General features: G+C 33.4%; 1 protein-coding gene across 1 annotated transcript in view; it reads left to right on the top strand.

Annotated features, from left to right (window-relative positions):
* The window catches only part of ptprja (protein tyrosine phosphatase receptor type Ja), a 54,533-nt gene that overhangs the window by 10,887 nt on the left and 18,776 nt on the right, over positions 1-24,870 (top strand). The window contains exons 2-15 of the mRNA XM_056461890.1: positions 5,766-5,790; positions 6,119-6,319; positions 6,534-6,632; positions 8,219-8,467; positions 10,070-10,315; positions 10,969-11,241; positions 11,326-11,586; positions 14,369-14,611; positions 16,379-16,639; positions 18,811-19,065; positions 21,179-21,445; positions 22,808-23,071; positions 23,240-23,500; positions 23,579-23,845. Of these exons, the coding sequence (XP_056317865.1) occupies positions 5,766-5,790; positions 6,119-6,319; positions 6,534-6,632; positions 8,219-8,467; positions 10,070-10,315; positions 10,969-11,241; positions 11,326-11,586; positions 14,369-14,611; positions 16,379-16,639; positions 18,811-19,065; positions 21,179-21,445; positions 22,808-23,071; positions 23,240-23,500; positions 23,579-23,845 (3,172 nt within the window). The remainder of the gene's footprint in view (positions 1-5,765; positions 5,791-6,118; positions 6,320-6,533; positions 6,633-8,218; positions 8,468-10,069; positions 10,316-10,968; positions 11,242-11,325; positions 11,587-14,368; positions 14,612-16,378; positions 16,640-18,810; positions 19,066-21,178; positions 21,446-22,807; positions 23,072-23,239; positions 23,501-23,578; positions 23,846-24,870) is intronic.

Genomic DNA, 24,870 nt, shown 5'->3' with positions numbered 1-24,870 from the left:
TAACTGAAAGTATATCTTTACTGAGATCTTTATTCTCAGGCACAACACCAAAAATGCCCATGAATGGATCTGGGTCAATTGGAATGCTATATATCTGTTCGTATGTTTCAAAAATCCCCTTCTGAATGTAGTTTCAAATGAATTCATTTCTGTAATGCAAAACTAAATTGTCCGCATTATTACCCTATTTTTCAGTGTGAGATGATTCTTCACAAATCGTTCTAATTTGCTGCTCTGTTATGTTAAATTATTATCGGTACAAAAACAATAGTAGTTTTTACAATTATTACTTTTGAAAGCATTTGTTTTCACTGCTGCTTATAGTACTGTGGAACTGTCACTGCCATAATCAGGATCCTTATCATGAATATTATCTTCGCTATCTGATTAAATGCGAATGGAAAATATTTGTTTTCTTGTTACTAACATTGTCCACAATAAAGTTTATGGAACTATGATAGCTTCTGCTTTTGAGAACACCTAAAAAAGCTCATGCGTGCATTTAAATCTGTGAGGTGATTTAATCCCATTTATTATTATTTTCACTTAAGTTCCTATTTTAACAATAACTTCCTCAATGAATAATTGTAGTATTTCCTTAATAGCTTGTTTGTTACCAGTAGATTGCAATCATTAATACTGTACGTCTCTTATCTAATGCCTCACTTGACAACAAGCCCAATGTTTACAGCATTGTTTAAAGTCAGCTTTCATAAAGACTATAGGTCACCAGAAATATTCTCAGTCCCAAATGGCATAATGTGGGCTGCATTATTGTAGTCTTCATTTGTGCGTGCTTAGCATTTTTCTTGTTCATATAACATAACTGGTTAATAAATACTGTTATATAATTTATTTATTTACTGATGATTTTTTTCATGTTTTATGACTGTGTGGCTCAAAAGTATTGTATTATTTGTCATTTGAAAGACATTTGAAGGCAGAAATCTGTGGGCAACTGACACATCGCATTATTCAAATGGTACATTGCATAACTTGCAAAGAGGCTTTAGCATTCAAATATTTTAGCAGGTAGTTAATTGTTAATGTTATTCAAGTACAATTTATCTACACCGGAAGTGTCTGTCCAGTAGGGATGCCACGAGACTTGGCTGTTGGTATGACCTCGGTTCAACTGTTCAATACGCATATGGAAATTATAATTACAAAAATAATTTTTTTTTTCCCATAATTTTTAAGTTTATCTAAGCTTATAATATACTTACTATGTATGTGGGACTCTTGTTTTGAAAATGGGATAGGCTTAATGGAAGAGTAAGCGGCAGTTTTGAGAAGCAGGCAACCATATAACGTTCACAGCTCTTCAGAATGCACAATGCAGGATATACAGATTAAATATTGTGCTCAGCATAATTGAGAACACTCCATTTTGAAAATGACTATTTGTATCCATTTCTCAGTGAATATAGGCTATGTATTTTAGTGCATTTAAACAAAACAGAGTTATTAAACATATATTTATAAAAAAAATGTAGTCACCAAACAAATTTAGAAATTGAAAGATAATACGATTAAATTCATGCAAAATATTGCAAAAAAATGTACAACCTACATGATTACAATTTGTAATAAATACCATTTTTATTTTTTCCTTTTCTTGATTTTTGACTAATCTAATGCATATGCACAAATATAGTATTGTATAGCTTCCTATTAAACATATGAATAAAAAAAAATGATTTGTAAGGGGTTTACTCATATATGCTGAGCAGTGTATTTATTTAGTGTTATCCCGAAGAGGCATAAGATGTGTTTAAATGTATTTTGTTAGTATAACTTGTATATTGTGAAATATGTTTGTATTTAGGCAACAGACACATGTAGTGTTGACACTGAATTAGTGTTAAATGCATGTTTATGCATCATGTCATATCACTCAGCTCTTACCGTCAAACTTTAGAAACCTCATCTGTTTATACAGAGGTTGATATGAATTCCTGCCTGTGTTTTCATAGACCTTAAACATTAATACCTAATATATCACTTCACTCCTAGCTAAAATAAACCTCTCTACCACTTCATTTGAAAATATTGTCATTTAACAAGTAATCTACTTAATTTAAAATATTTTTTGACAACTGAAGTATGATTATTATTATTATTAGCATTATTGTTTACAACTCTTCCAAATATGTTCAAAAATGGACCTAAATAGGGTTAAAAACGGACCTGTAAATGTTTCAGGAGATTTTTTTTTGCGCTTACCTAAGTCACACACCTTTTATGAATATATGAAAGATATATAAAGATATTGTATCCATGCATTCAATGGCACTTTATAAAGGTGCATAAAGATTAATTGTGGTTTTGTGTAATAATTTTTATTCATCTTGTTTCACCTTTTTGTTAGTGGCTGAAATAAATCTAGCCACAGAGAGCTGAAAAATGTTACCATTACAGAAGCTGTGGTTGGGTGGAAAAAGTGATTAGGGTTCTTCTACAAATTTTACATTGTATATGTCCTCTGTGAGCAACCATTCATAGCCAGAGACAGGGTGTTGGTTTCATAATAGGTCAAATGAAGAACTGGGAAAGGGAATAGAGCAAATTTAAGATAAAAATGTAGTTGATGCCTGTAGCCTAGGGGTTGGTGCGTTGACACATATAGCACTGAGGTGCTCACAGTGACCCAAGTTTGACATTGTAGGACAGTAAGAAGACACTGAAAACTATACCTATTGATCTATGAGACATGTAAGCAATAAGGTCACCAATGTATTTTGATGGAAGTCCAGATAAAGCTTTCTACACGGTTACAGCTATTTTAAAATCACTTCTGAACTTTACAAGAAGCTAATGTAAAGATGCTAAAATTAAGGAAATATAATTCTTCTTTCTTGTTTCAGTGAGAAGCCTAGTTGTAGCATTTTGCAGTTGAGAAAATGCCTTTTGAGGCAGGCCACAGTAAAGAGAATTACAACAAACAAGGCATGGATTACAGTCTCCAAATCTTTGAGGGAAAAGAAACTATTTCAGTGTAGCAAATGATTTCAGGTGGAAGAAACTACCCTTTGTCAATGTAAATTTATTTTTATAAAATTGATAAATCGAATTTAAGCCCAAGATTTTTCTTTTACATATGGTTGGACCTTGGCAGAAAGGACCAGAAATAGACCTCTTCTGGCTAGAATTGCCAGAAAATTAAATGTTGCTTTTGTTTTCATTTGGATGCATAGATTACTAGCCATCTAACTTTATCTCATCAAGACAAGGCACATCCAATGAACCTCTACTATCCGTTTTTACTAAACGATTGTCTGCGTAACGATGATAGGAGATCTTCTATTTCCTAAAAATGGCACCCAGGTTAAGTATATAGAAAGAAAAGGGACCTAAAATTGAGCCTTGGGCCACACCACATGACAAGGTATCATATGAAGTAGAACATTTCCCAATGCTCACAGAGACTTTTTTTTTTTAAGCCAGCCACTTTTTTTAAGCCAGTACCTTGTATGTCCACCACCTTTTCCAACCAATTTATCAGAATACTTTAATCAGTTGTGTCTGATGCTGCACATGTATTTAGCAAAACAAGCGCCCCATATTAACCTTTTGTCAAAAACTTGCAAAAGATCATGTATTGCTGACCTCCAGCAATGCAACTTCTGTATTGTGCAGTGGGGTAAACCCTGACTGAAAAGTATGAAAAAATGTCATACTAATAAAGGTATACAACTGCTGATACACAGAGAGCAGGGTTTGACATTAACACCCGCCAACCCACCAAATGCGGGTAGATTTTATCTGTGGCGGGTTAGACAGACACTCACACTAGCCACTTTGGCTGGTTGTAAATAATTTTTAAATTGTAGTTTTCTTAAAAGCAGGGTTCGACAATAAAGATGGCCCAATATTCGTGCAAATGTGATCTTAATTTCGAGAAGCTGCAAGACTGACAAAAATCACTGTGTTCACGCGAATAAAAGAAAGCAGGTGAATACCAAATGAGAGGATGATCACGACTGTTAAAAAGCATGCGCTTTCCCGTTTACTTGCGCGAAGCAACCATGCCTTAAGGAAACGCAACTGGTATGATCGGTTCTCCTTGATATAGACTGTACAAAAAGTCCTGCTGCTTTCAAGAGCTCAAGATTTAAATACATGTATATCCTTCTGTATGCAAGAAGGATTATTCTTTTATTTAAGGATTATTTAATTATTCTTTAAACAGATTATTAACAGGCCTAACATTAACCGTGTGCGTGCGTACATCCTTTCATTATCAACACAGTATGTTTTTTTTGCTTAGTTATTTTTGTTAATACAGTTTAATTATAATTTTTATTACAATAACGTTCTTTAATATGAGATCAACTCCCCGTTTATGTGTAGTTAACTGGTGATCTGGGACCTTTAGCCTGGACAGATTACTGTGCATATTTTAGATACATGACAACACTTTTTTAATTGTCTTTTTTAAAAAAAAAAAAAAGGTTTTGTTTAAATAAAAAGTGCACGTATACAGCTATATTTTGCTTATTTTGACACATGACACATTTAAAATTTGTGGCTAAAAAATAATAATTTATTTTTGGTGTGGTCAAAGATAAATTTGGAAAATCTTTAATTTTGAGCTCTGAAAAGTGTGGAATTAAAAACAAATTGCATTGCGACAACCCATTTGCTCATGCTCATTGAGCAAGCTCATACACAACACACATAAAAAGTGAAATGAATGAGGAGGCATGTGGACGTAACACAAATCAAATCAAGTAATTTTAGCATGTCAATGTCAAATTTATGCATTTAAAATTTATTTTTCCAACAACAAAAGTGTGGCTAGTAAAAATGGCGAATGGCTAGTAGGTTGGAAATCTACTAGCCACAGTGGCTGGTGATCAAAGAAGTTAATGTCAAGCCCTGGCAGAGAGGGAGAGCACAGGTCTTAGAGTAGAGCCCAAGGGAGCCAGAAGATGAGCTAGAGAGTAAACGAGACTGAACCACAGTTAGTATATGCTTTTCCCCCCCCTCTTCCTTGACCATGTGACCAAAACACAAATGTGAAATATTCAAACTGACCAATCAGCATGCTACAGCTCCTCCAATGTGTGACCACTCTGCAGACCCCTGAAATGCATACAGTTGAAGTCAGAATTATTAGCCTCCCTGATTTATTAGCCCCTGTTTATTTTTTTCCACACTTTTTCAACACATTTCTAAACATAATAGTTTAAATAACTCATTTCTAATAACTGATTTATTTTATCTTACAGTAAATAATATTTAGCTAGATATTTTTTCAAGACACTTCTACACAGCTTAAAGTGATATTTAAAGACTTAACTGGGTTAATTAGTTTAACTAGGCTGGTTAGGGTAATTAGGCAAGCTTTTGTATAACGATAGTTTGTTCTGTAGACTAACGAAAAAATATAGTTTAACGAGGCTAATAATTTTCACCTTAAAATTGCTTTTAAAAAATTAAAAACTGCTTATATTCTAGCCAAAATAAAACGAATAAATGTCTATTATCAGACATACTGTGAAAATGTCCTTGCTCTGTTAAACATAATTTAGGAAATATTTAAAAAAGAAAAAAAAAGTTCAAAAGGGGCTATTAATTCTGACTTTAACTGTATATGTTAGTCTACAAGCTGGATTTTTATCAGCATTCATTCTGTGTCTTTTGGGATATATACTGTCCCTTTTGGTAAAGACATGGTTTGGATTAAAAACTAATTCCTTTGATGCTTTTCAGCATTTCAATGTCAATCTGCCAAAGTTACATTTGTTTTCTTTCCCCAGATCCGCCATGGACACTGCACAGACTGTAAGTATGAAAATTCCTTGAGTTCTTTTGGGGTCTCCCTGCTTTAAATATCTGAGATGATTTACAGATCTCAGATCTTTTAATCATGATAACAGACCTCTGGCTAGTTTAAATACATAAATCTGTCAATGATAAGCTTGGCCATGTCTATTTTTATACATTTTATGTGCTATGACTACAACAAGATTCTGAAAAACGGTACTATGGTGGATTGTCTTGAATTGTTGATAATGAAGTTACCTGAGTAATCCATGCACAAAGAATGGACCTCTGGTTTGCAACATCATACAAAGTGGGCCATTTAACAACTGGACACTGCTTTATTTAGGTTCACTTTGCCAATATAAGACAAGCACCACAACATCAGAAATCAACGTGTTTGTTGGAAATGCCTCCTTCTGCAACGTCCAGAACGCCAGTTTTATAAACTCATCACAGAATAACATCACAGTGACAGGACTTCTGCCTGGAAACACATATTTCCTCATAATCAACTGCACAAGTGTATGCTGTGGAAACTTCTCCACCAGTAAGTCTTTACCAATTCCAATCAGTGATCACGTTAAGGGTTAGCGTTTGAGTGGTTTTGTGCATTGATGTCAGTGTGGATCATTATAAACAAATATTTTATATGATCATAACTAATATTTTTTACCTTTTTAACTCCTAATCACTTTCTCTCATGCACTTTTCTCATTCTTTCAGTCACTCACACTCTCAGTATTTCTTTGCTTGCATAACAGACTCCACCAGTAATCTGATTTTCACGCAGCTCAACTCCACCTCAGTGTATGTAAACTGGACGGACCAGTTAATATCGACCAATCAGTCTTTTACACTTCGTAAGTTCCAGCCAATCACAATCATTAAGAAAGTCTATACTTTTTCATAATATGAAACAATTGTAGATTTGAGTGATTTTATAGAGCAGATGTTTGTTTAATATAAGTAAGGCATGAATGAAATGTACACTACCGGTCAAGTTTGGGGTCAGATTTTTCTTTCTTTTTTCTTATTTTATTTTTTTTTTAAGAAAATTATTCTGTTCATCAAGGTGGCATTTATTAAATGTAAAAAAAAATGTTAAATGTTTATTAAAATATTAAATAACTTCTTTCTTATTGTATGTTGTTTCAAATGAAATTATTACTTCAGTCTTTAATGCTTTTATTGCTATTACCATTAATAATAATACGAAAAATAAGAATAAAAATAATAATTCATATTAGAGTGATTTCTGAAAGATCATGTGACTCTGAAGACTGGAGTAATGAAGCTGAAAATTCATCATTAAAATCCCTGGAATAAATGATTAAATTATTTGATAAACTACCTATGAACTTTTTTTTTATAGTGCAATAACATTTCACAATGTGTACTGTGTTTTTGATTACATAAATGCAGCCTTGATGAGCAGGATAAGCTTATTTTAAAACATTTAAAAATCCTACTGACCCAAAACTTTTGACCAGTAGTATTTACTTGCATTCATATACAATTATTAAGACATCTGTAAATGAAAACTTTGTCTTTATTTATTGTTTCATGTTTTCAAACTTGTACTTTTTCCCAATTGAGTACAACAAATATTTAACAGTATTTTATAGGGAACTTTTGTCTCTACAATGAAACAAATGATGACCAGAGACTGACGGTTTCTAAAGAGGACATAAATATTATTCATTGCTTTGTATTAAACAAAAACACAATATGATGACTTTATGTGACTTTTTTTCCTTTTCAGTCAAGCTCACACATCCGTTTGTTCAGCTGCATATTCAAATTCACTTCCTGTCAATGATCAAAAAAGTTTTTTAAAGTCTTTTCTGTTAACCAAAGGCTTCATTTATTTGCTCAAAGATACATTCAAATTGGTAATACTGGGAAATACGATTTAAATTTAAGATAACTGCTTTCTACGAGAATAGATTTTAAAATGTCATTTATTCATAGGATGCAAAAGCTAAAAATCCTGAAAAGTAAAATAAATCATGGTTTTTACAGGGAAATCCTGCAGAAAAAGTATTTTTTTAACTTAATTTTTAAATATTTAAAAAAATATATAATAAAAAATAACAAATTTGATTATTTATAATTTTTTATGTTAAAATTTTGCCTGATTTACAGGGAAAAAATACATCATAAAAACATTTACAGGTAGAATAATAAAATGGAATTAATATTACACAAGACAACTTTTAAACAAAAATAAAAATAAACCAAATGCAGCCTTACATGCAACAATCTTTTCTGTATTGGAGCTTGACAGTCTTTGGTCACGATCCACTTTCATTGATTGACAAAAATACATCTAAACATCTGTTTAATTATGAGTGAGTAAATAACGACAGAATTTTAATTTTTGGGTCTCTCTTGTCTGACTTGCACTCACTTACACATTTTCATGTCCACTCTCATGGATTGACAGGCCCTGAGCCTGTTTTTAACCTGTCTGTGAACTCCATCACTGTGAGCTCAATGATCTTGGCTTGGACGCCTCCGTATGGCAGTAGCCCATATTATAAAGTAGCTTGGGTTGGAAACCTGGCCCTTACTAACCAAATCTCCATGCAAATCTCATCACTTTCACCTGGCACCAAATACAACTTCAATGTTACCTCAGTGGCAACTGATAACAGCACTGAGGGCCGTGCTACTACGATATCACAAAATACAAGTGAGTACTGCAGGCAGAAAGAAAAGTAGTGTTTCAAGATGTCCTTGTTATATTGGGAAATAAACTGAACCATGGGTTGTGTGTGGATTCTAATGAGCTGAGATGTGTTCCTTCGTTACCTTTATGTTTAGATTATGCTTGTCCAGTTTGCATTTATTTTAGAACAAATCGTCACCTTAGAATTATAAGGTTTTATCTGACATTTTGTCAAAATTTAGTTACTGACATACTCTTATTAAATGACAACTTATTTATATTATGGGATGTTTTTATAAGTTGTTTACATTTTAAGACTTTTTAATTTAAAAATCAAATGTTACACACATACTGTTTGCTATATGGAATGCAAAAACTTAAGCTCAATATCTCAAAATCATTCAGAATGCTAATAGAACCTTATAATTTCAAGGTGATGAAATGTGTGTTTAGTGCTGATAATTAAATAATAGATTCTTGAAGTTCTCTGCTCAAACACTAGCATACACTAAAAAAGCTGGGTTCAACACAATTCCTTCATGTTGTCCCAACACAAATCTATTAAGTTGGCTTAAACAGTTTTACAAATTTAAGTGGATTGAACATAAAACAATTAGGTTGTCCCCCCAAAAAAGCTTAAGAATTGTGTTGATTTAACTCATTTCAAATGAGTAGTTTGAACAAGCAGCAAAAGTAATTTTTGAGTATATAAAAGATGCTAAATTGACCTCATTATGTCTTTGTCAATAACATATATAACAATAATAGCAGTATTAAAACTCTAAACACTCTGAATCTCTAGTTGGGAGAAACACCTTTGCACTTTTTGACCAGACAAGCAATAGTTGTCATGTATACAGCAGGGCTACAGTTCTGGAAATTTACAGATTTGAGTTTGGATCTAAAATGTAGTTGTCACTCCCATAAACTTTATGGGATGCTCTGATCTGTCGGCTGATAATCAGATTATTAAGTCTATTGGTACACTCAAAAAAATATTGTGTTTTGCTCGTTCAAACCACTTATCTAAAATGAGTTGAAACTACACAATTCTTGAGATTTCATTGGGACAACTTAATACTTCTAACAAATTTATGTGGATTGAACATAATAAATTAAGTTAACTTAAATGATTTGTGTTGGGACAACATGAATGAATTGTGTGGAACCCTGCATTTTTACAGTGTAGTCACAAGATTTAGCTGCTTTCACAAACCGCAGTTAAAGTGATAGTTCACGCTAAAATTTGAATTGTCATCATTTACTAGCCCACTGCTTTTTCTTGTTGTACTCAAAAGAAGATACTTTGAAGACAGTTGGAAACCAGTAGCTGTTGGCATCCATTGTATTTTTTTTTTTCAAAGGCTACACATTACAAAAATTATTCAAATGAAAAAGTCTTGATCAGAGCATCTCTTGTAACCATAACCTTCTTTAGGCTCTATTGCTATATTGCATGGCTTAGTATGCTGATTTGATGTTCAAGAAGCAATACTAGTTATTAACAATGTAGAAAGCATTTAATCAATGTGATTCATTCTTGCTGAACCTAATTCTAATTACTGACCATGTGTTTTTGAATGGTAGCGTATGCATGTTAGTGACGTTCTAAGTATCTGTGTACAGGTCCAGCACAAGTGCAGAATATCACTGTTGTGAATTACACAAACAGTAGTGCGACAGTGGTCTGGGTGGTCCCTGACGGTCATGTAGACTCCTATACGGTGAATTGTTCTACACAGAGCATACCCAACATCAACAACAGCAGCATCACCATCAGTAACCTCCTGCCAGGACGTCTTTTCAACCTCACTGTCACCTCCATTAGTGGAGTTCTGACGAATGTCTCCAACATAGTGCAATTCGCCACTAGTGAGTCAGAAAAGCTTCATATAATTTTTTCATCAGAACAAAATTTTAAAAATATGGCTTTGAAGTGATTGTTTATTCACATAAACATGAAAAAATAGAGATGTTCACTTATTTTTCCTTCAGTAGAATATAATATATATATATATATATATATATATATATATATATATATATATATATATATATATATATATATTTTTTTTTTTTTTTTTGGTGATTCATAAAATGAAAACCAGTAGTAACTGGGACTTTAAGAATCAACAAATACAAATACAGGGATGACAGTCCTATCCTGAATGCTGCATACCATGTAAAAATGTTGTAAATTGTAATGTTTGCTAAGGCTGAGGGTTAAAGATAATGTTAGTAATATTTAGACTGCACAGAGCAGTCATTCCACCTAATAAAACCTCAAGGTATTAAAGATATTAGTTTTGTTTTGCCTGTATATGTTTTGTTTTTACTGTATAAGTAACTTGGATTTTATGAATCACCAAAGATCACAGTTTTATATAAAAAACTCTTGATGTTCTACTGAAGGAAAATGACAAGTTGTAGTTAACACATTTAAATTTGGGGGTGAGATATTTATTTAATGCATGACTAACATATGAAGGATGATTTTTATTATGCGTATGTGATATTTCCTTCAGAACCCAACCCTCCTGAAGCAGCCGGAGTGAGCGGTCAGACATTTTCATCTATTTCTTTGCTGTGGTCAACTCCTTTAAACATGTCTGGAATGGCGGTGTCCTATGGAGTGTCATATGTGACTGTCCAGCCAGGGGTCAACCTATCATTAACCACCTCTTCATATATGACAAATATCACAAATTTATTATCAGGCACCCAGTACAACATAACTGTGGTCACAATAGGAGTAAACAATCTCACCAGCTCCTTTGTAAACCTCATTGGGTATACAGGTACTGCACAGCACAGCATTTAATCTAAGATGTTTATCGTGTCTTTTCACATAGTGAATTGCTGTATAATTTGTGTTTCCCCAGTTCCGAATAGTGTGCAAAATCTGGCAGTTTCTAATGTCAGCACAAATTCTGTCAGTCTGACCTGGCTTCCTCCTAATGGGATGTCCAGCCTGTTCTCCTACAATATTAACATCCCTTCACTCGGTCAGACTTTTAATACCACATCCAACAGTTATCAGATCACGCAGCTGCAGCCTGGGACACAGTATAATTGCATTGTCACAACACTCATAGTAGCCGGCAACATATCTGGACCCTCACAGCTAATACAGTGTAATACAAGTGAGTCTACATGCTGCACATTTAAATGTAAATGGTTACATTGGCGCACATTTGTGTAATGTTTTGTTTAATATGGATTTTTTTTTTAATCTTTAAGTTTCTTTATTGTTTTTTAAACATTCAATCACAATGAATTACAAATTTGGGCTAACAAACATTTACACAACAATTAACAATAAAACAAGGGGTTCACGGTGGCGCAGTGGGTAGCAAGATCGCCTCACAGCAAGAAGGTTGCTGGTTCAAGCCCTGGGTGAGTCAGTTGGCATTTCTGTGTGAAGTTCGCATGGGTTTCCTTAGGGTGCTTGGTTTTCCCAAAAGTCCAAAGATGTGGTTTAGGTGAATTGAATAAGCTAAATTGGCCATAATGTATGAGTGTGTGCAAGAGTATATGGGTGTTTCCCAGTAATGGGTTGCGGCTGTAAAGGCATCCACTGTGTAAAACATATGCTGGATAAGTTGGCGGTTCATTCCGCTGTGGCGACCCCTGATTAATAAAGGGACTAAGCCAAAAAGAAAATGATTGAATAACAATAAAACATACAATATTCAAACAATACATGTAAAATAATAATAAACACATTTTTTAAATCTTTTGTCATAAAATTAGTATATTTTTAAATATTTTATACATTGATATTATGACTAAGGTGACGCGGTGGCGTAGTGGGTAGCACGTTTGCCTCACAGCAAGAAGGTCGCTGGTTTGAGCCTCGGCTGGGTCAGTTGGCATTTCTGTGTGGAGTTTGCATGTTCTCCTCGTGTTGGCGTGGGTTTCCTCCGGGTGCTCCGGTTTCCCCCACAGTCCAAAGACATGCAGTATAGGTGAATTGGGTTAGCTAAAATTGACTATAGTGTATGAGTGTGTGTGTGAATGTGTGTATGGGTGTTTCCCAGTGATGGGTTGTGGCTGGAAGGGCGTAAAAAATATGCTGGAAAATTTGGTGGTTCAATACGCTGTGGCGACCCAAGATTAATAAATGGACTAAGCCGAAAAGAAAATGAATGAATGAATGAATGAATGTTATGATTAAATGCACCTTTAGCAGTTAGAATGGCTTCAGTTTTTGTTTTTTTAACATTTTGTTGTAATTTTGTATTATAAAGTATTTTTTTCTGCCATTTATTTTCTTTTTGCCAGAAAATTAATAGTTACTTTATGTATCTGTTAATGTTCACAACCTGGGTAGCTCCATATTTAATTTTTTGGCTTGAATGAAAATAGTTCCGTATCTAAAATCACCCCCAATACCCTTATTCATTATTCTCTACGTTAGTCCTCTAATATAGCCCACTTGATGGAGTGAATGAAAACAAGTGCGTGAATTTGTGTTTTTTATTTGTGCTTTGCTGGTTGATAATTCCCTCAGACTGATTAGATTTAAAGCATCTTGGGCAGATCATGTATTAGTTAATAATTAGCTAATGTCTGTTAGTAAACAGTATTTTCGTTTCTGTCATGTAGGGCTGCACGATATATCGTTTTAGCATCAATATCATAATGTTTGTCAAATTGCAAAGACATGCAATGTCCAGTCTGAATTATAGTTGACCAGGACCTACAGAACTCTGTTTAATCAGTGTATTTACCTGGAATTTATGATTTACGCAACAAAAAAAATCTTATTAGTCCAAATATCTGCATTTACGTTGTATATAGTAATACACCTGCACATACACTTGTCAATATGTACATTTGCATTTACTACTTACTTCTATTTTTTAAATATATTTTATATCTGTTTTTTGGCCTGTCTCTGTAATTCTGTTGCACTGTAGAAGCTCTGTCACGAAAACAAATTCCTCGTATGTGTGAACATACCTGGCAATAGCTCATTCTGATTCTGATTTCAAAGCGAAAACAAGCTTATTTCAAGTACCCCACTGAGACTTAATTTTCTAAAAACAAGCAAAAAAACTCTTACCTGACTACTTAATTTTCGCTTTTTTCTTCTGACGATAAAAACTAAACAATATTTTTACTTGGTCTAAGAATTTTTTTTATATTTGGAGTAGAAACAAGACAAAACAGATTATTCAATTTCTGTACCTGAATACTGTCACTCTTCCGAAAAAACGTCAAATAGAGCTATCCAAACCATCTTGTGAAACCGTATCGCTATTGTAATATTTATCGCAGAAAAATATTTAAAAAAAAATATATATATATATTTATTTATATATTTATATATATATATATATATTACAAAAATCAGATTTTAACAATATCGTGCAGCTCATATATGAAAATCTTAATTTAATGATTAAATAAATTATTTAGAAACTTGCACCGATAGGATGCTATCTTGTGTTCAGACACGGAAATTCACTTAGTGTGAACTCTCACAGTGCATTATGGGTACACTCTAGCTGTTGAGTGTACATCGCATGTACACTTGTTGTGGTGCATTGTGGGATTGATTGAGTACACTTCAGAGTGGTTCACTATGGTTTTAGGCACCACTACAATTGGGTGCTTCTTTAAATACTTAAGGATATAGTGGGTGATTTTTGGATATGTGTGACAGATACTTTTGTTTAACCACATGGCAATTGATCAGCTGACTAAACATTTTCCAAAAATCTTTCAGTATAGGTGGAAACTGTTTAAAACAGTTTTGAAGCTTTTGAGTTGTTAAAATTGCATGATCTAGAGGTTTTATGCACTGCATGGCTTTGTAAACTCCATCCCTCAGAGCTTTGTTTTAGTTTAGGACTTGCTCTAGTTCACACCTAATATATGAGTCTAGTACAAAATATAAAAATTTTTGTTCTCTTTCAGAGCCCCTGCCAGTGTCTAATTTAACGGTCACTCCTGTGGGCACCACTGTGATACTCCTGTCCTGGACCCCCAGCACAGCTTTATATCTGTATAATGTGAGTGTAAACGGAACATGGTCAACATACAATAGTAATGGGGGCGCAAATGTCACTGGCTTGACCCCTGGGAACAGCTACATCTTTACTGTAATAACTGTGGCGAATGGATTGAGCTCTGAACCTGTAACCATCTCTGCATTTACAGGTATTACACTTTACATATTATTCAAACACTTTTACATGGTACTCAATCATTTTACTAAATATTTTTCAAACTGCATAGATATATCTGGAACTACACATAAATATATATCAGTGCTTCCCACAGGGTTGAAATATACTTGCGGTGGTAGCCGGATTGAAACACACCATTTACCCACATCACATGAATAGTTAACTATATGCGACAAACAAAACATTATTTCATTTTTTAATAATAATTGTATTTATTATGACACTGATTTTTTTCAATGGGTTAAAGTAAAAAAAAACGAAAATACTTGTATGCTACTCAGGAGCCATGTGCACCCACTGACAGGTAAAATCTGCTTCTCTCTCTCTTTCAAATTCAAAGCAAATTTGAATACCAAAGTATTTTAGATATGTAAATAAAATAGCCTATGTAATATATTCAAATCATCAAATTAAAAAAATATTCAGCAAATGAGAAATAAATGACAGAAAAGTTGATAAAAACAGACATTATCTCTAAAAATAAAAAAAAAGATTAAAACAAGTCGATTTTTTTTTAATTAGGCAAATGCGTTGATTAACTATTACTAATGGTGTACATATATTTTGCAACCAGTTTAGAACAGTCATTTTATCCTCTTCAAGTATTTAGTAAAGTTTTCTGAGTCATTTTGATTAAAGAATCTATTATTTACTTTTTCTCTTGGTATCGTGGCTGTGAGTCTTTAATAGCTAGAAGAGTAAGGCAAAAACGCATAGAAGCTTTAGAAAGCGGAAACAAAAGTTGAATCGTGGACATTTTAGGAGATTTAAAAAACCCGGACTGGATGAAATTTTTAAGTGCCAAAAATGCGCATCTCTGTGGGTGTGGAGAGCATGTGAAACTGCACTGTTGACAGGTGTTGCGGGTACCGAACGAAACTGGTAAACAAGAGATTTCCCACTACTTAATTGATCATGGGTGTTTGGTTGTATTGAGCGGATAAAAAAAGTGGAAAATGATTACATAATAGTTAATAATAGTAAAATAATGTGTGCCACTAAATATACTTGGGCGGCTGTTAATACCTGGGCAGTCCGCCCAAGTAAAGTCTATGTGTGGGAAGCACTGCATTTATATACAGTTGAAGTCATAATAAATCATTAGCTCCACCTAATTATTAGCCCCCGTGTTTATTTTTTTCCCCAATTTCTGTTTAACGAAGAGAAGATTTTATCAACACATTTCTAAACATAATAGTTTTAATAACTCATTTCTAATAACTGAATTCTTTTCTCTTTGCCATGATGACATGTGCACAATGTGTAAACATGTGCATAATTTTACTAGATATTTTTCAGGACACTTCTCTACAGCTTAAAGTGACATTTAAAGGCTTAACTAAGTTAATTAGGTTAACTAGGCAGGTTAGGGTAATTAGGCAAGTTATTGTATAATGATGGTTTGTTCTGTAGACTATCGAAAAAAATAGCTTAAAGGGGCTAATAATTTTGACCTTAAAATGGATTTAAAAAAAATAAAAAACTGCTTTTTATTCTAGCCGAAATAAAACAAATAAGACTTTCTCCAGAAGAAAAAATATTATCAGACATACTGTGAAAATTTCCTTGCTCTGTTAAACATCATTTAGGAAATATTTAAAACAGAAAAAAAAATTCAAAGGGGGGCTAATAATTCTGACTTCAACTATGTGTATATATATATATATATATATATATCATATCATATCATATCATATCATATCACACACTTACAGGTTCTTTGTTTTTGTGTTTTCAGGGCTTGGTAAAGCAACCATTATTTCTGCGATTGGCAATACACAAAGTATGATAGTGCAGTGGACACCGCCTGCCGGTACAGTGAGTTTATACAGTGTCAGAATCCTGCTCATGGATGGAACGGTTTTAAATACAAAGAACCAAACGAACACGACAAGCATGATGTTCTCAGACCTGCTGCCTGGAACTCAGTACTCGGTCATTGTGAGCAGCATCAGTGGACCCATAAAGCAGGACAGCGACAGTGTGACAAATGCCACTCGTAAGAGCCCTCAAACACGTGGAATAAGTTCCTTTTAATTACTTGTATACAAACTATGCCACATTTAAAACAAACACTCTTATTTTGATGTATATGTATTTGACTAAATGTTGGCTGTGGTTAAAAAGAGGAAGCGAAACATTTGCTTTCAGAAACAAAGCGCTGACTACTTTGTTTTAATTAGGGACTTTTGCACTTTTGCAAGTAGTATTTGAGGGTAAATCACATTTTTCACACAGTTCTGCAGTTTGAGAGATGTTGTGGAAGGTTAATATAGTTTCTAAAGACATTCTTGAAAAAAAAAGTAGGGTTGTGACTTACTACTGTTTTGTGATGTCATACTGTGGCATCTACTAAGGGGAAACGGTTTTTGTCTACTATTGCATTGTTAGGCAGCTAAAATGCCAGAATTCACCTCAAAAACTTTTTTTAGTTGAGACTGAGAAGCTTTGGTTGCTTTATCACAGTAACATAGCTATGTTGGCACAACATGTAGTGGTGGTTGGTGCTGTATTCATACTGCTGATTAATGATGGCTGACTCAAAAAAGTGAACCATGCTGATTTGAAGAGGGGTGAACTAGAATTCCTAGTAAAAAAGGCAAAAAGTTAAATTAATATTACACGCTGCTTATGTGTGATTGTATACTATATAAAAGTAGGGTGGATATATATCATCCATTTGAATGTGAAGCATTTAAAATGTTTTACACTCAAACGTATGTATACTTTGTTATATGATGGTTTACTCTATGATGCCTTAGCTCTGTCCCTCCAGAGTCCCAATTATCAGTTTAGTGATCGTGGAGTTGCAAATGTCCAATCATAGTGCTGTGACCAATTCTGAGTATTTACATAAAGTGGTTACATGTAGGCATGGGCAAGTATAAGATTCTGAAGGTATGATAACCATGGATAAAAATATCACGGTTTCACGGTATTGCGATTACTGCTCTAAAATAAGTTCTTTTTAAATGTCTGGGTAAAAAACAACTACTCTTTTCCACTTTGAACACAATATATTTTGTTTTCTGATTTTTTGGTGCAGTAAACATGTTAGGCTCAATAATTCAAATGAATCATTGACTTCTGCTGTCTTCCTTAGTTTCAAAAACACAAATTTATCTACAATTTAAAACAGCATTTTTGGAGACCTTTTCTACTGGAGAGACTGTTGTCCTAAAAAAAGAAAAAAAAAAAAAGAATTAAATTAAATAAAAAAATCCTACACATACCTTAGGAACAGCATCACAGAAAATGTTGACGGTTTTAAAATCTTGATTTTTTCCAACCCGCGGAATACCTTGAAAACCGTTATTGTCCCATGCCTAGTTACATGTTTATTTATTTAGTTTCAGCTCAAGTCTTGTCTTGTGACACTATTTATTCAGTTAGAGAGCTCTCTAAATTTGAATATTTAGTAGGAAATAGATTGACTTGTAAAAAAAAAATTATAGAGCTCTCCAATTGGAATTCAGGTAGAACAGGCACTGTTATACTAGTAATGAATAAATAATAGAGCTGCCTAATTGTAATAAGAACTGGTTTAGAGAGTTTTCCAACTGATATTGTTTTGTTACTATAAAAAATGTATATATTTTAAGCTCCCTAATTTAATTCCTAAATTTAAAAATCCAATTACAATATGTAACACTGTGGAATACTTTGAATTTCAATGACTTGACATAGGTAACTGGAAAAAAAAAAAAACTTTTGTTTGCAGAGGCGTAGTGTGACTTTCTGCACCTCTTCACCGATGTGTTTTAAAAAGACACCGCTTCCATTAATAACATCTGAAAAAATTATGCTTGCATCAGGAAATAAACGCTTGGGTGGACCTAAAGCCTAATAATTTTTTTTTTCAAACTTTGAGAGATTATTGAATGTTCCAATCTCTGTGATTTATCCACTGTTTTACTACAGCAGTTCATTTTTTAGTTTGTGATTTGTTTATGCCGCTGTAGCATAAAGTCTCTTGTGTTTATAACATTATAGCAGCTTTTATATGCTGAATTAGAAAGTAAGCATTAATTTCATACTTACAACACAAACATCTATTAATATTTATTTATTGTAAAACAGACAAGGAAATGAGAATGTGATATGACCTGTACTTTGTGAGTAATCTGTGTCTATGTTTGTATCACATCTATGATTACATTGTCATTTCAGTTCCTACTCCTCCTGGCGAGATCAGCACAACGCAGAGCACAAACACGCTGAACATCAGCTGGGCTCAACCGCTCAACATGAGCTCAGTATCTTACTACTTTCTCCTGCAATACAACAACAGCACTCTCATAAACTGCAGCCAAAACTACACCTCTCTGACAGGCCTCAATGCTGGTGTCCCATACAACATCACCGTGTGGACTGTTGGTGCAATGAATTACTCGAGCTCTTCTAAGAGTCTCACTGCATATACAAGTAAGCAGTTTGCAATTATTCATGATTAATCATATTAACATCTTTCTTGCTGTAAATGAGATTTTATTAGTTGTGTATAGACATAAATGTGAAGAAAGAACCGCATAGAAATGTGAATAAGATTGTTATTTATTTTTCCAGATACAAATCATGTACCTTCAGTATAGGAAAAAGTGATTCATATTTTGTTTATTTATTAACTTGTCTTAATATTTCTTATTTGATAAAAGTTGACCATTCAAAAGCATTGTTTTTTTAACTCACACTCATCCCATTCCAAACTCATAAGACACTGTTCATAATTTAAATCAAGATGTTAATAATTATTTTAATATTATTCAGATTTTTTAATATTACAACTTTTAAGTTAATCTATTAAGATCTTCAAGTGTATAGCGCTTTTCGCAATTATTATTGTTTTAAAGCAGCTTCACAAAAGGTGCACATCATCACATTATAAATATATATATATATATATATATATATATATATATATATATATATATATATATATATATATATATATATATATATATATATATATATATATATATATATATATATATATTATATATAACCAGAATTTGCACTAAGGGTGGAGCAGTTCATAAAAAAAAAAAACTGCGCATGTTTGTGTGTTACTATGTGTTACTGTTCATCACAGTTTAATAGTTTGTTTATTTCTCCAGAGTTTACAGAATCTCTTTCACAATTAATGCTACAAACTCACTTGCTTCAGGTTTTATCAGTTTAAGATTCCAGCGCAAGACACAGCAGAAAGTTTTTTTTTGAAATAAACTATATATGTTCTTGCACAGAAACACAGGCTGAATGCATGTAACATAATGTCAGAATAGCCATATTTAACAGTGAGTTAAGCCAGAGTCAAAAGTGAATGGACACATTGGTGGATGACAGCAGCCAAAATTACATTTCTCATGAAATTACACGTCTTATACTAAAATAATGTGTATATTAATAATATCAGTCTTCCTCTTTCTTTCAGGTTTTGATGACATGGCCTTGAGAATAGCTTTGTATTTTAAACTGATATATGGGATTTTTAAGTGTTACAATAGGGGTTTTATTATTTACAACAAAAACCAAGTGAAACCAAAAATTGTGACCGTAAAACCGTGATATGAACTGAACCAACAATTTTGTGAACTGTCCCACTCCCGCTAATTTGCACATATACTGTATATTTGATGAACAGATTAACATCAAACAAGTATGGTAAACTTCCATTTACCAAACTAATGATCTAATGATAATGTGTGTTAAAATGTGTTTGCATGTTTATTATATGTGAATAAACCAGATTTAAATCTGATTATAATATCTCTTTAGAACATTTGGTTCAATTCCCTTTATTCATTTAATTTAAAATACTCACAAACTATATGTGTGTAGTGTGTCCTAAGTGTCCCACACATGTTCTAGGTATAGAATGATGCAGGAGTTACAGCACTCCAGATATTTGCCATTAGTTCCCTCTAGATTTTGAGATGGTGAACATTTGTAAAAAAAAAAGCCTCTATGGTAAACAAGTTGATTATACATTTAATGTTTTGCTCTAAAGCATAATTTAAATACACCCACGTAAGAAACAATTTTTTGAAGCTGTTATTTATATTTTATCTTTTTTTTTGTTATTATTTAGAACAGAAGTGGTATATGTCTGTGCAATTTATGTTGTAGACCAATTCAATACAATATTTATTTATTCATAAATCACATTTAAAAACAACTGAAGTTGACCAAAGTTCTGCACACAAGAGTACTTAAGTCAGAGGAGAAAATAAAATGCAAAAAGAAAACAATAAGTAAAAGCAATAAAAGAAACTGTAATCAAGAAGTATTAAAAATGAGAGAAAATAGATGAATAGACCTAAAATAGACTTTTTAAAAACAATTTATTTTAAAACACAACCTTCTAGTGTTGTTTAGTAATGTTTACAACACAACTTATTAGTTAAAAACAATATCTTGAGGGAATCAGTAATCAATTCCTGCTTCACTCCTAGACTGTAGGACCCTTGTTGTGACGTGGCCCATTTTTGAACAGCATGGCTAAACGTTAATTGTACATATTTTTGTGAATGATTTTCAGATCCTACTGTTGTGACTAATGTGAAAGTGAATGGATACACAGAGACCAGTATAACTCTAAGCTGGCAGCAGAATGATCCTCAGCAGTCTGGTTACTCCTACCTGCTCAACTACAAAACAATTAATGGGACGCCTGGCCAGACGACCGCGAACAACACCATGGTGAAGCTGGAGCAACTACAGTCGGCCAGCCAATACAATATCAGCATTATCGCCCTGACGCCAGGCGGCACCAAATCTGATCCCCAGTTAATAACAGCCTGCAGCAGTAAGTATCTGCGCTCCTCATGACAGCAGTAAATGTTTTGACATATCCTGCTATAACAGGTACTTGTACACTACAGTGAGATGTACTGTAAACTGTACAAAACAATCCATAAAATTTACAATAAAATATGGCAGCTGTGTTTGCTCAAATTTTACCAATACAAATATGGTAGGAACATAAAAGAAATGTCACTATTTTACAGTAAATTACTGTACTTTATTAATTTATAGTCATACACCATTTTAAAGTACTAGCATCTACACAGCAGACGCCTGTTACACATAACAAAAAGCATGTGTGGGTGATGAATCATATAATGAACCAAAGCTCATCACAAACTATTTATTTCCACAAGCAGAGAATCATACTAATATATAGAAGTGTTCAGTGTCATTTACGTAACTACTAAACACCATTATGGTAACACACATGACACTAAAGTAACGCAGTGAACATTATTTATCAACATTAGATGTGACAAAACTAAAAAGAATCATTTTAATGTCAACAAAAAAGCATAAGAAGTTAAGTGTCATGTAGGGAAATTGAGGAAAGGGAATTTAGGATTATTTACCATATCAGTTGGGTCTATAAGTATTTGGACATCGTCACAATTCTAGCATTTTTGGAACGCATAGACATCACAAAATGCTGGGTTTCATTCCTGGTGGTGCTCTGCCAGGCCTTTACAGTAACTGTCTTCAGTTCCTTCTTGTTCTTGGGATATTTTCCTTTCAGTTTTGTCTTTAGCAACTGAAATGCAAGCTCAATCTGATTGAGATCAGGTGATTGACTTGGCCATTCCATAACATTTCACTTCTTTCCCTTCAAAAACTCTTTGGTTGCTTTTGCAGTATGCTTTAGGTCATTCTCCATCTGCACTGTGAAACACCGTCCTCTGAAGCATTTGGCTTTATATGAGCAGAAAATATTGCCTGAAACACTTCATCCTGCTGCTTTTGTCAGCAGTCACATCATCAATAAATACAAGAGAACCAGTTCCATTGACAGCCGTACATGCCCACGCCATGTCACTACTACGACCATGCTTCACTGCTTAGGATCATGAGCAGTTCCTTTCTTTCTCCATACTCTTCTCTTCCCATCACTCTGGTACAAGTTGCTCTTGATCTCATCTGTCTACGGGATGTTGTTCCAGCACTATGAAGGCTTTTTTTGATTTTCAAATTGAATTTCATTTCAAATCGATTGTATTGTTGTATAAAGCCAAAATTGTTATAATTGTGTTGATGTCCAAATGTTTATGGACCTAACTGTATTAATAAAACCTATTGTTAACCAATTACAGTTTTTTACCATTGAAATCACCGATATTTTTAACAGTCTATGTTTGTTTTTCAGGGCCATATTGTGTTAACAACGTGAGTTCTGTGGCTTTGAATGTTTCCACTGTGAGGTTGAGCTGGGCTCGCCCTTTGCAGTACAACCAGGAGTTTACCTATCAAGTGTTAGTTTCCAACTGCACAAAAAACAGCGTGAACTTGTCTACTTCCACTGAAATAATCACTGTGACAAACTTGCAGCCTGGCACACTGTGTCAGATCAGTATATATAGTGTGGCCTGCGGCCTTCTGGGACAACCAGTGAACACCTCTGTCCTCACAAGTATGTAATCAACACACACACACACACACACACACACGCACGCACACACACACACACACACACACACACACACACACACACACACACACACACACAGAGTCAATCAAACACAAAAACGTCTTTAGTATGGGGAGAAAGAACTCTTTTGCTCTCTCTATCTTTCAACAGTGCCATCTACAGTGCAACCAGTTGTTAATAGTCAAGGCTCTAATAACTCTCTTCTGGTGTCGTGGGGTCACCCTGATGGTGGTCTTGACATGTACATTTTGAACATGAGCAGTGATGGATGGAGCGACTTTAGATTCCTCAACAGCACTGAAAACAATTACACCTTCACTCAATTAAAAGCAGCAACTCTCTACACAGTCACTCTCACGACTGTCAAAGGGTCATTTCAGGAAACATCAAGGGCGGTAGTTAGCGCTACCTGTGAGTATGAAACCCTAAAACACAGCAGACATTTATAAGTCTGCATTATTTGTAGGTGCTGATTGTGTGTGTTTTCAGATCCCAACAGCCCAGGGAAGATTACGGTTTTGTTCAAGAACACCCATTCAGTGTTTTTGCAATGGGATATAGCTCAGAACATGACGCCTGGCAGCTTCAACTACAGCCTGTCCTTCTGGTCAAGCAATAACAGAAGTCTATATCTCACTCCCAATAACACTTTGCTTTTGGATGGTCTACAATCTGGAATGCCCTATAATGTTTCTTTGTCTACCGTGGGGCCATTGAATTTGCAGAGTGCATCTATGAGATACAATGTAACTACAAGTAAGTTTGCCATTATAAATATAATTTATAACTATATTGTGTTGTATTTTGGTAAACTGCCATGAAAAACAGAACATGTTGGGGTCAATAAGATGAATATTTTTTTTTACATTTCTGCACTATTCAGGGATATGTTAAAATAAATTTGGATAACATTTAAAGACAAAATTATTAAATTAACACATTTATAATTAATACAACTAATTGAAATAATAATAAATAATTAGGGCCTAAGAGAATCTGCGGACATGTTTTGCTATTTCAGCGTGGAACTTTTTAAAAATCTGCGGATTTATGCGGAATGATTTTAGACGTATCGTAACTAAAAACTTAATATAATATATATATATCATTTTCAAATTTATTTATTATTTATTTAATACTTATTTTATGTAATGTTTACAATGCAAATCCAATTAGATGCACTTATTTGGTAATCAAAGCAAGTCTCTCATATAATATATCTATTAAAGAACAGAGAATACTTCTTTTGCAAACTTTATTGTAAATAAAACAAATGAGCATTTTCATATTGGTCAGTAATATTGCTGAAATTAATTTAAAAACTGAATAAACATAAATCGACACACTTTTACATGAGTAAATAAATAGACTCAATTATAGTCTCAAAATCTACGGATTTCTGCGCACACAAATTCCGTGTGGGCCTACTAATGATAACAGTACATCATATTTCACTAGTTATTTTGCAAGACACTAGTATTCAGCCTTAAGTGCAATTTAAAGGCTTAACAATTTAAAGTCATTGGACAACAACCTTGAAACAATTTCTTAAGGGGCCTAATAATGTTGATTATAGCAGTTTTTACATCATTCATTCATTCATTCAAGCCAAACTATAAGAAACTTGACTTTCTCCTGAAGAAATATATGATGTGAAATACTGTGAAAATGTTCCTAGTTAAACATCACTTGGAAATATAAAAAATATATAAATATATTTCACAGAAGGTATAATAAATTTAGTCTTTAACTTTATATATGTTAATTTCTATCAATTGTTG

This window comes from Danio aesculapii, chromosome 7 (genome assembly GCF_903798145.1).
Source record: "Danio aesculapii chromosome 7, fDanAes4.1, whole genome shotgun sequence".
Taxonomy (NCBI): Eukaryota; Metazoa; Chordata; class Actinopteri; order Cypriniformes; family Danionidae; genus Danio; species Danio aesculapii.
Note: the sequence above shows the minus strand (reverse complement) of the source record. Positions and strands in the feature narration are given on the sequence as shown.